Raw genomic sequence first — 12,811 nt, 5'->3', positions numbered from 1 at the left:
ACCTTTGACTTCAAGAAGAAAAGGCAAGGAGAAACAGCCTTTGCGTGTGCTGGGTGATTTGTGGCGTAGGATTCCATCATCATTCCAGGGGATCAATCAGTTTACTGCTTCTCTTTCGGAAATTAATTTATATACGGCCATATCGCCATTCTACAGTCAAATTTTTAGGTTTCTTGGCCCCCAAGTTTTGCAATGTATATACGCACTCATGAGACTCGACGCAATCAAATACATCAATATCATGCCTGCAAAAAAAACATCAATATCAACCACGCCCGTCTCAAATACATCAAGGACATATTTAGTTTGTATCTTTATTAAGGTTGTCACGTCTAATGTTAGTCAAACCACAACAACTTAGTCTTGTGTTTGGTTCATTCGCATAGTTTTTCATCTACATGGTCCATATGCCATAAGCACACTTTTCTGGCATGCCACACTTGTGTTGGTCATTTTGTTTGTCGCACTTTTTATGACAGCTACAATTTACCTAAGGTTGGTTATGATAAAGTTAGTCATAAATCAAAAACATGCCTCAATGTTTTCTCTTACAAAAATTAGCAGTAACATGTGTGCCTTATTTGGTATAGTGCGCCCATTCCTTTCTTTTTTTGAGCACAACAGCGTCTGCTAAAAAAAATAGCACTATTGTTCCTGCTAAAAAAGAGTAGTATTGTTCCTGTTAAAAAAATAGTACCATTGTTGAAAAGTGTCCAGTTTTACTTTTTTTCGAAAAGGAGGCATCGCCCCGGCCTCTGCATGGAGTGATGCATGCAGTCATTTTATTAAATAAGAATCAGTCTGAAAGAAGTACAAAATAGTCTCAAGCAGCTCAAAATAAAAAATAAAAAAGGTTTTACAAGGCGACCAGAACGCCAATCTCAGAGATATCAATAGGCCTAGATAACTATCGACCTATTCTATCAGTATGCCGCCATCCATATCGGTTGAAGATACCCTGAGCTACCATCTTTCATTGGGCGCACCAAGTAACCAAAGGCTCCCTGGTTTCCACAGGAGTGAGTAAGGACCACATGCGGATCAAGGCGGTAGCCCTGAAGATGACCTGCAAAAAGTTAATATAGTGTTGTCTGTTAAAAATTAGATCATTTTTGCAGTTCCATATAGCCCACAAAAGAGCACAGATTCCAACCCGAATTAGTTAGGCGTAATGAACATTAACCCCTTCCAGCCACGTCCCAAATAACATGTTAATGCTAGTAGGCGGTGTAATATTAAAAGTAATATGAATGGAGCGCCATAAAAGTTTAGCCATAGGACAATCCAGAAAGAGGTGCTTAATCGTTTCATTCGTCTGGCAAAAGCTGCATCTTCGATTTCCTTTCCAGTTTCGCTTAGCCAAGTTATCCTTAGTTAAAACAACTTCTTTGTGAACAAACCACATGAAGATTTTTATCTTAAGGGGAACCTTGACCTTAGTCCTGTTAAAGAAAGCAGTTTTTGTCCTCATGAGACCCTTCCAAAAAGGTGAATCACCCGGTCTCACAGTGACCTGAGCTAAAGTCTTTTGTTGTAGATACTTGTTCCTCAGAATTTGTATCCACCTACCTTCTGACTCCACAGAGAGTCTCAATAGCCACTTGCTAAGCAGACACCTATTCTTAACCTCTAAATTTTCAATCCCCAAACCTCCCTGATCCTTGGATCGACAAATAATATCCCATCTAGCCAGTCTACATTTGGTCTTGATCTCATCACTCTGCCAGAAGAATCGAGATCGGTAAAAATCCAACCTTTTTCGCACCACTTCTGGCACTTCGAAAAAGGATAGGAGAAACATTGGCATACTTGTCAACATTGAGTTAACCAGTACCAATCGTCCTCCGTAGGATAGTAGCTTGCCCTTCCAGCAGTTTAGTTTTTTTTCAAAACGATCCTCGATACATTTCCACTTCTTAATGGTCAACTTTCGGTGGTGGATAGGGATCCCTAAGTAAGTAAATGGAAACTTACCACCTTTGCAACCAAAAAGTTGATTATAAGTGAGTTCTTCTTCTTTTGCATTCCCAAAACCGAAGAGTTCACTTTTATGAAAGTTAATCTTCAGCCGAGATAGCTGTTCAAATAAACATAATATGAGTTTCATGTTTCTGGCTTTTTTGAGATTGTGTTCCATGAAAAGGATCGTGTCATCCGCATATTGTAGGATGGAGACACCCCCATCAACTAGATGGGGTACTAGTCCCTCTACCAAGTCCTTTTCATGAGCTCTCCTGATCATAAGCGCCAACATATCCGCAACAATGTTAAATAAAATAGGTGACGTAGGGTCTCCTTGTCTAAGTCCCTTAGTGTCTGAAAGAAATGACCCACACCGTCATTTACCTTAATACCGACACTGCCCTTTTTTATGAAACAATCTATATGTTTTCGCCATATCTCTCCAAACCCTTTCATACGTAGAGTTTGTTGTAGAAAAGACCATTTGACTTTGTCCAGTTTTACTGATTCCGGATTGCATGAAACTGCCGAGTTCCTTTAGCATGGATCCAGTCTTTCATTGAAATCGAGAAGTTAATTGTGCCGCCCATGAACTTGTTTGATTTTGTTCTACTTTAGTGATCTAAAAACACTTATATTTCTTTACAGATTAAATTTTTTTCATATATCAAATTGGTGGAAATTCATCGGTTTACTTCTAAGTTGGAGGAGGAATGTCATGACCAGGACATGATATTACAGAATAAAGTGGCCTTAATTATTACACTTTAGCTACTTGTAAGTTGTCTGAATTTTAAATTTCGGTAATTTGATTTTCTGACCATTGATTTCTGCTCCAATATTGGTGCTGAATTTTTTTTTGCGTCCTCTCTTGTTTGTTGTGTTCGGCTTGTTCTTTATGGCTGGCCCTATTTTTGGGCCAGTCGATTTGCTACTGGGCCAGTCGATTTGGTACTGGACCGGAGCCCATTAACTGTACGGTCTAGCCCTCATCTCTTCCTTTATTTGTTGTTTGTTATTTCTATTTTTTTGTGTTTCTGCTTTTCTTTTTATTTGTTAGTTGATTTTTATTTTTATTTTGTGAGTATTTTTGAGATGTTAGACGAGTGTATTTGTATACACATAAATGTGCAATATGTTGAAAATTATATAATTATATGATAATGTGCTACTGTAAAAATACCTAATTATTCTTTGGATGCTACAAAATGTGCAATTTCAGTACAAAATGGTGTGCACTTTTTTCATTTTTCTTTCTTTTTGAAGGGTAATACCAATGGCACTATGTAATTGTATACACACAAATATGCAATATGTTTAAAATTATGCAATTATATGATAATGTGCTACCGTAAAAACAACTAACTATTCTTTGCATACTACAAAATGTGTAATTTCAGTACAAAATGTTGTGCAATTTTTTTTTCATTTTTCTTCCTTTTTAAACGGTAATACCAATGTCACTAATTCATTTTTCGTATATAACTTCATTATTTTTATTTTTAGTTATTGTTTTATTCTTCTTTAGGTTAATAACAATGCAACTAATTAATTCCTCCTTAGGAAACTATTTTGCGAAAGTTTCACTAATGTATCTCTATTCTTGCGTAGTTGAAAAGCGCGCAATTTGTGTGTATATTTCGTGCAAACTTTTTATTGTTTGTTTTAGATTTATTTTTGTGTGTATGTATAAATGCAAGTATTCAATAAGATGTGTGTAAATTATAGTAGAATGCGTAAATTGGACTATTATATGCTTATTCCTTGCATACTTGAATATGTGCAATTTCATTTCAAGTTGTGTGCAAGTTTTGAAAGGTTTTTCATTTTCATTTTCTTTCTCCTCAAAGGGTTTCATTCTTCCTTAGAAAACTTCATTATTTTGATTATGTTTTATTTTTTATTTCCTTTTCTCATGAAAGGGTAATACGATGCCACAAACTCATTCTTACATAGAAAACTTCATTTATTTTTATTTATTTATTATTTTATTTTATTTCCATTTTATTCTCTTTTGTAAGGATAATCATGATCTCATTAATCCATTACTTTCTAGAAACCACTTCATTTTAATTCTTATTGTTTCTTTTTGGGTTTGTGTGTGTGTGTGTGTGTGTGTGTAAGTATGAATGCAAGTACTAAATTATATGTGTGTAAATTATAGTAGAATGGGAAAATTGCACTATTATATGCTTATTCTTTGCATATTTGAAAGTGCAATTTCAATGCAAGTTGTGTGCAAGTTTTGAAAGGTTTTTCAATTTCATTTCTTTCTTCTGAAAGAGTTTCATTTTTTTTCTTAGAAAACTTCATTATTTGGATTTTATTTATTTTTTGATTTTCTTTCTTGAAAGAGTAATACCAATGCCACAAATTCATTCTTCCATAGAAAACTTCATTTCTGATGTTAGTTTTAGTTTTTATTCCTTTATTTAATTTTGTGTGCTTTTCATTTTCTTTTCTTTTGTAAGGATTATACCGATTTCACTAATCCATCACTTTTTAGAATGCACTTTTTTAAGAAAACACTTCATTTTAGTTTTTATTGTTTTTATTTATTTATGTAATAGATTTATTGTTTTCTTTACCCATGCAATAAAGATATTGGGAATGGAGACTTCGAAGATTTCTGTTTTTGTTCATCAATGGGTGGTTGTTTTGAGTTAGCCCAAGAAGTGTGGGCTTCTATTTGTTTGGTGTGGAAAAGGCTTTAATTGTGTTATAGTACTAAAATTGACTTGCCTTAATTTTGACTCGGTCAGTCGGATAGAAATCTACTGACCCGGTCCTAAAATCATGGATTACTAAAGTAGTGATCTAAATGCCAGGGAGTAACAAAGATTTCTTGTAAATTCTATGAATTTGTTTAAATTCAGCTTAAATTCGTGAACATATTCTCAAACACTTGACCATGAGCATTTTTAATCCATGTTCATTTGATATTTGTATATTTGCACAAACTGTGATTTTTTTTTGAAACTTATGGACATTTCAAAATTTGTGTGCACTTTTCTTAAATCTATAAATCCTTTGTAGATTCAAGTGGTCTTTATTTAGAGTAGACACCATAAAAGAATTATCCATACGAGGGAGTTCTTTAGGTGGGTCGACCCATGTTAGCGATGCATATGCGTTGAAGCGACAACTCAATGATGATGTATTATTGTTGTAAGTGTGGAGCAAGAGTTCCCGTGGTGTTGGGCCAGAAGCTGTTGCACTCACACGTAAAGCTAACAAACTAGAGTCACTTTTTTTCAAAGTCCTGTTAAAAAAACTAAAACTTCTAATGCACATTAGATCTGTAGGAACATCAAAGAATACTGCAGGTTTGAAAAAATGCAGTTATTTTTGGGTACCTTTGGACTGTTAGCGATAAATTTATCAATTTATCTTTTTCTCTATAGCATCATTGAAATAAAGGTTGAAGAATTGGCAGAAATCGACGTTACTTATAATTATGAGTTAGCAATTCGGGAAAACCTATAGCTCATAGCCATCAATGGCTCTCTTATGCTCAGGAGGACCGTCGATATGTTTCGTTCACAGGTTTCGGGGGGGGGGGGGGGGGCTATTTCTAATACATAGTGAGAAAGTTTTTCAAACACATTGAACATTTTCAAATTCAAATTCAATATTGTCTAAAACAGATCAAACATTTAATAAATATAGAGTGAACACGGGAGCAATGCTATACCTACGTAAGGTAGTTACGTAAATTAACGTAATTGCTTATCTGTCCTTTTTTAATTGGGATTAGTTAGGGGAGGGGGCCCACCCACTTGAAATCAGGGAGGGGAGAGATTGTTTAGGAAAGTTAAGTAACTGTACGTAGGAATTTTACGTAAGTGTAGCATTTTTTTAAGATATACTAAAAAAAACTAGAAGGACGGTAGTCATTTTAAGTACATGACGAGTATTTTTGATGATCCTTTCTTCAAGTGACAGTTTAATATGCCACATGTGGGATAATATTTAGACCTCAAAACCTTGGCACAAAGGGAGTCATAATTTTCAACGAGTCTCCAACATTGTTTTGCGAGCATTGCGAGGTTGAAGTTACAAATATCACAAAAAGCGTTGGCCAGCTTTATCTTTAGGAACACACATCTTCCACCACGCGAACCAATACATTTTACGCTGGTTTTCTCCATCACCCACCAATAATGCGATATGGCATCAGTGATTCCCTTGCATTTTTTGGAAATTTGAATACGCTCATCACATAAGTCGGCATGGCTTGGCCCACCACCTTTATCAATGCATCTTTCCCACCATATGAAACAGTTCTCTCCTTTCATCCATTGAGTAGTTTCCTAAGTTTTTCAATTAAATGTTTGAAGCAATCAACCCTGTCCACTCCTATCACCGATGGAAGACCAAAATACTTGTCTGAGAGGGATTCTGTCATAATATCGAAGATTTAGCATACCACAACTTTGTCATCCACATGTGTGTTCGAGCTGAAGTATTGATGGCTTTGCTGCACTCACCATTTGACCTGAAGTTGCACAATAAGCATGTAGAACCCCCTTGAATGAGGTAGCATTTGCACAGTCTGCCTTCATAAGCATTAATGAGTCGTCAACAAACAACATGTGAGAAATAAAAAAGGGAGTTACGACAGACTTGTACCCCTTTTAGACTTTTTTGTTCCTCTTCATTGTTAATCAAAGTAGAGAGACCTTCTGCACATAACAAAAGTAGGTAGGGTGACAGGGGATCCCTTGTCTTAAATCTCTCGTGGGTGTGGAAGGTGTTGTCTCATTCAAGTTGAATCTCATCTTATATTCTACAAATGTTACACATGCCATGATGAGTTCAATCCACCTGCTGTAAAACCCATTTTTACCAAGAATAGACTCCAGAAAGACCCACTCAACGCGGTCATAAGCTATATGCATGTCTAGTTTCACATCACTTGTCCCCACCTTGCCTTTTTTCATCATCTTCTTCTTCATTGTGTGGAAACATTCATATGCCACATTTACATTATTCGTAATGATACACCAAGGAACAAAAGTGCTTTTGAATTTCACTAATAATGTCCGGAAGAAATACCTTCAGTCGAGCTGCCAACATCTTTGAGATGAATTTGTAGACCACATTGCAAACATTTATGGGTCGGAATTGGGCCGCCTTTTCCGGTGTGTCCGCCTTGTGGATGAGTACAATGGTGGTCGTGTTCCAACCCTCCGGGATGACCCTACTGTTGACATCATCAAGTACCCCCTTCACGAGATCTTGGCTTAATAAGTGCCATTTTTTTATAAAATATGGCGTGAAACCCATCAGGACCGGGTGCTTTTAGATCACTTATGTTGAACAACACTCTCTTGACCTCTTCTTTTGTATACGGAGACAATAAAGCTTCATTCATATAAGAGGAAACACATGGTTTGTTTTTATTCAAAACTTCCCAATTGGGTATACTAACTTCAGAAGTAAAAAGACCCTGAAAGTATTCAGCTAGTAGGCTTCTCATGGGCTCATTATCCTCTCTCCAAGCACCGTTTTCATCCATAAGACGGCGAATAAATTTCCTCTTGTTCCTATCAGTAGCAAAATTGTAAGAATTTTTTGTATTACAGTCGCCGTACTTAAGCCAATTCGCCCTGCTCCGTTGAATCCAATAGATCTCCTCTTTTTCCATAGTTTTTCCATCTCAATTATATTTGGCCATGGGCCGGTCCGAACAGGGCCCTAAAAAGCCCACGATAAAAAACTAAGGCCCAAGCCCTGCCATCGGGCCTACTTTGAATCCCAAGCCCGACCCATCTATTGAAAAGCCCATCGGGCTTGGGAGCATGGGCCGGGCCTCTTCCTTAAAATCCTAGTATGTCAAGCCCAAGCCCGGACCGGCCCTGTTGATGGGATCAGAACTCAGGCCCAAGCCCGACCCACGGGCAAGCCCATAGGACATAGGCCCTGGATTTTTGGGCTGGGCCTGGACGGGCCAACCGGGCCGGGCCGGAGGTGTCCACGTATAATCTCAATTAACAGTGCATGTTGCTGCCGACTCATCAGTGAGTGGCCCTGATCGTAACAAATCCAACTCCTATTCTATGATTGTGTAGGTACTAGGCTGGCCCATTTCTCCCTTTTTCCTGTCTGTTTTCGATCGTTTCGTTCGCTCGCGCTCCCTTCTCGTTTCTTTTGGTACTTTATTTATTTGTTTTTTTTTATTTTCCTTTTCCCACGTTTTTGTTTAATTTCCTGTTTTTCTATGTTTCTTTGTTTTTGCCCGCCTCAGTCCTTCTTTCTTTTTTTGTTTTTCTTGATCTTTATCATTTTTTCTGTATTTCTTTCTCCATTTTGTCTGTTTTCATTTTTTTGCAATGGTTTCTTTCTGTTTCCTTTTTATTTATATTTCTTATTGGTTTTCAGCGAGTTTGATCATTTGTTTTCTTTCTCTGTTGATATTCATTGATTTTCTTGTTTTTAGCATATGGCAACTTTGTCAGTACATATTTTCTATATATATTTAACATTTCTAATATATGATGGTCCAGAAATTTAACATTAACATGCTTAAATATTTTGAATATATATTTATTTAATGTATACCTTACATTTTTTGTGCAGACCAGGAACATTTTGTACATTACGCTTAATACTTGTTAATTACATGAGCAACATTGGTTTCATACACTTCATAATTTTGTATACATGAAAAACATTTTTTTTTAGCCACTTAACAATTTTGAAGCTTGATTTTTCAATAATCAACTTTTTCCACACATTTAAATATTTTACGGATACACTTTTCGTATATATGAGGAACATTTTTCTTTATAAACCAAAACAAAAAAATGGAAAATAAAAAAGAAAAAAAATGAAGCAGTGCGTCCTGGCCTCATACGCGTTGGACCCGCCCATTGGGAGACGTGCCTGACTTGCGGGCATGCTAGGTCACGCTACGAGCGAGACATAGCGCTTCCCGTTGTAGGCAAAGTGGCTACTCCAACTCGCACAAGGTCCTCCTATATCAAAAATGTCACAACGATATATCGAAAACACAAATAATAGTGCGATACAGGGTCCTTCTATTTTGGCGTGTTCCACGTCAAATGTTCATTGTTTCGGACAAAGACCGCATTGATTGCGCGTCCCATTGGAAATTCGGCCCGTAGACTTTTTTTGGTCCATTTATTTGGTGTTGAAAAAGTTATAAATTGAGTTTTTCTGATAAAATACGGAAGTTTTATAAAAAACAATTGTGATAGTTTTTAAGTAAACGCTAACAATTTTAAAGCATTTTTTAACATTCTTCAAAAGATGGTACTTTTCAAAAATACAGATATTATTAAAAATTATAAAATATTAAAAAACAACATATCTCGAAAACGCGAACATTTGTGCGGGATACCATTTTTTTAAACATAGTACAGACGCAAGCGCTCACATACACGGGCATACACTTACCTCTATGAATGCACACCCGCACACCCTATCCTTACGAGCACATTCGAGAGACCGAGTCGACATATCATTTTGAGATTTACGAAGTCACCGTAGGTGCTTCGTCGTCAACGAAAACGTTTCCTCGCACTGAAAACGTATCACCGAAAATCTTAAAATAAATTTAAAAATAATATAAACACTAGAATTTAAACCCTATGAGCTGAAAATATCAGTATTCCTCTAATCATCCAACCATAGATTGGTTTGCGTGGCTAAATTGTGGTCGAAAAGTAAGACGTTGAAGAAGCCCGATGCGTGCCCTCTTCACGTGAGACAGACAACCTGCCTGCACCATATCCCTCCCTCCCTCCCGGCCGGGATATCACGCAGGCAGCACTCCAAGAAAACCGCGGCGGCACGTCGCAAAGAAACTCCACCGAAAGCTCCCTCCCGCCTATTGTTTGCGAGCTAAAATCCATTTATTGTTTCCTTTTCTGGAACCCACCTCTATCCATCTCCCATTGTTTTGGCAGCGGCGCCCAACCCGCCCGACCAAAACCATGGGCCAGCCCACTCTATAAAACCCTCCCCTCTCCGCCGTCTCCTCCCACCACCACCACTTCACCGGAGCAAGAAGAAAGAAAGACCTCCATCGGCCGACCGACGACCATGCGGGCGAGCTGCAACGGCTGCCGGGTGCTGCGCAAGGGCTGCGCCGACGACTGCACCATCCGCCCCTGCCTGGCCTGGATGAGGAGCCCCGACGCGCAGGCCAACGCCACCGTCTTCCTAGCCAAGTTCTACGGCCGCGCCGGGCTGATCAACCTGCTCGCCGCCGCCCCCGACGACGCCCAACGCCCGGCGCTCTTCCGCTCGCTGCTCTACGAGGCGTGCGGCCGGGCGACCAACCCCGTCTACGGCGCCTCCGGGCTCTTCTCCACGGGGAACTGGGAGGCCTGCCAGGCCGCCGTCCAGGCCGTGCTCGAGGGCCGCCGCATCCCTCAGGTCGGCGCCGACCAGGCCGCCCCGCACCCCGGCCTCACGGCCGCCTACGGCGTCCGCCGTATCCCCAAGGACACCATCGACCGCGCGCCCGCCGCGCTCCGCGTCTCGCGCGCTGGCCGCACTAGCTTCAAGCGCGCGTCCCCCTCCTCTTCGGCGGCCGGACGCAACGGGTCGGACTGCAGCCACGACCACGTTGTTGAAGACGACGGCAAGGCGCCTGAAGACATGCACAAGAGGGGAGAGTCGTCGTCGTCGGAGGCCGAGGCGGGCTCCCACGTGAGCCAGGCAGCGCAGAGCGCGAGCGCCACTGTGCCGCAGGTGGCACAGGACGACGGCGAAATTGGGCTGGAGCTGACCCTCGGGTTCGGGCCGGCCACGCGCGTGCTGAGGTCGCCGCCGCCGCCGCCGCCGCCGCCGCCAGCAGCGCGAGCCATGTCCGGCCATATCGGCCTGCTGCTTGGGCTGACGGTGTGAGACCAGAGACGCGGCGACAGTGTCACAGTGCCGTCCTTCATTCTAGTAGTAGCTGTCTAGCTGAGAGAGACAGAGTCACAAGTGGCAGTTTTGGGATTACCGTTCGTGTCATAGTGACACCTTTTGGATAGAGATGTCTCTTATCATAGAAGAATATTGTGTAGTGCCCAAAACCTTGGAAAAAATTAAGATCATTTTTTTTTCGAAAAAAGTTAAGATCTACTCCCTCAGTTCCTAAGCCTTTGTTTGGTACTAGTGTTTTTGAGAAGATTGGTGGGGATAATCCCTCAAGGGATTGGGTGAAACCCCAACCTTCACCCAATCCCTTCAAATCCCCATTTATCCCCAATACACTAGGTAGGGGTAGTGTATTGGGTATTGAAAAAATGCACTATAGTTTGGGGATTTGAGAGGAAATGTGGGGATGAAACATGTCAAATACACTAGAACCAAATGGAGTTATGGGATGTGTGGGGATTGAGGGGTTTGACCGGGATAATCCCCACAAATTCCCTAAAATACACTAGTACCAAACAAGGCCTAAATATATCTCCATTTAAAGTTTTCAATTCAATATGAATTACATATACGAAGCAAATCGATTAACTTTACACTCTAAAATATGTCTATATAGATTTTTATGTAGTTTGTATTAAAATTTCTAAAATATATATATTTAGATACGGAGGTAGTATAAAACTTTCTGCATCTGCTGAATGTTTTATTTCAGGTCTTCCGATGATGTGCTTTCAATGGGAGGAGACGTTCCCGTCGACAATGAAGGCGTCAGTGACGACTTCGTCAAATCTTAAGATAATGTGCCGTCTTAGTCTCTCGTAGGTGCTCATAGGGATAGGGTGTGCGTGCGTGCATTCATAAGGATGAGTGTACGCTTGTGTATCTGAGTGACTTTGATTGTACTCTGCTAAAAAAAGAGATACACGTACTTTTCCCTAAAAAAAGATACATGTACTTTTAGAGGTAGATCGAAACTTCACGGACCTAGACACAGCGGCACCGACTGCAGCAGCACATGCGGCAGGATCTAACCAAATGCAATGGAACATAACCTTCGGGCATTCTCCATCGGCACTGGATGCACCACCCGATGGGGGACAAAGCCGGAAAGGGCCTTATTCCAACACTAGGACGCGACCGTCTGTCACCCCGAACACACATAAAACCTAGAAAAATGTCTTCATGCCGACAAAATCTGAAAAAGGAATGCAGACCTTTGTGCTAATGGGGCAAGTCCGTCGCCCTAAACAGCCACAAAACCTAGAAAAATGTCTTCATGCCGACAAAATCTGAAAAAAGGATGGGAGCCTTTCCGTTGACGAGGCATTGTGATCCGCAACACCTCTAAGATATGAGAGAGATTTTCGTATAGGAGGGAAGTCATACACTAAGTTGCAGAAAAAATAGGAATTCACCAAGGTTTATTGATGGCAAGAGGTGGTCATAGAGATATGAAAATGGTCGTGAGGAACACCGAAGCTATAGATCACGAACCTGCAAGGGAGAGAGAACTTGGAGAGGTTATGGATCTATAGTTTAACACACACCCTTTGAAACAAAAATCACAACTAATGAAGTTGTGTGGTCAAAGTTGGTCGTATTTGGAAAGTTTGAAATGAGAGTAATGTGTGGGGTAGGTCCAACTAAAATGACATGGGTCGGAAGTTGGGTATGTGACTTACAAGGCCGACCTCAGATCGAGGTATTCCCATCCTCATCTAGTCCATGCGGCTACATCTTGTAACACCGAGGGGCCGCTGAAGTCGTCCCCGACGATTCTCGGAGGAGTCGTCCCCGACGATCGCCGATGAGGAGAGTTCCCGACGATCGCCCGTGAGCAGTCCACGCATTCACCCTGCCGCATGCACCATAATTAAAGCTGAACCCGAGCTGTTGTCGTCGCTTACCTCGTCGCCGCGCTCATCTCCGGCGACCCCGTGGCTGTAATGGA

At 40.6% G+C, this 12,811-nt stretch overlaps 1 protein-coding gene across 1 annotated transcript; it reads left to right on the top strand.

Moving 5' to 3' along the window:
* The first annotated feature begins 9,988 nt into the window (after positions 1-9,988).
* LOC123447474 (LOB domain-containing protein 41-like) lies at positions 9,989-10,990 on the top strand. Its single transcript, XM_045124080.1, has one exon. The coding sequence runs from the start codon at positions 10,033-10,035 to the stop codon at positions 10,840-10,842; it is 810 nt and encodes a 269-aa protein (XP_044980015.1). The 5' UTR covers positions 9,989-10,032; the 3' UTR covers positions 10,843-10,990.
* The last annotated feature ends 1,821 nt before the right edge of the window (positions 10,991-12,811 follow it).

The sequence above is a fragment of the Hordeum vulgare genome, chromosome 4H, assembly GCF_904849725.1.
Source record: "Hordeum vulgare subsp. vulgare chromosome 4H, MorexV3_pseudomolecules_assembly, whole genome shotgun sequence".
NCBI lineage: Eukaryota > Viridiplantae > Streptophyta > Magnoliopsida > Poales > Poaceae > Hordeum > Hordeum vulgare.
Note: the sequence above shows the minus strand (reverse complement) of the source record. Positions and strands in the feature narration are given on the sequence as shown.

What these genes read in the sequence shown, in the direction of transcription:
- LOC123447474 (XM_045124080.1), top strand. Translation starts at nt 10,033, where the DNA reads ATGCGGGCGAGCTGCAACGGCTGCCGGGTGCTGCGCAAGGGCTGCGCC.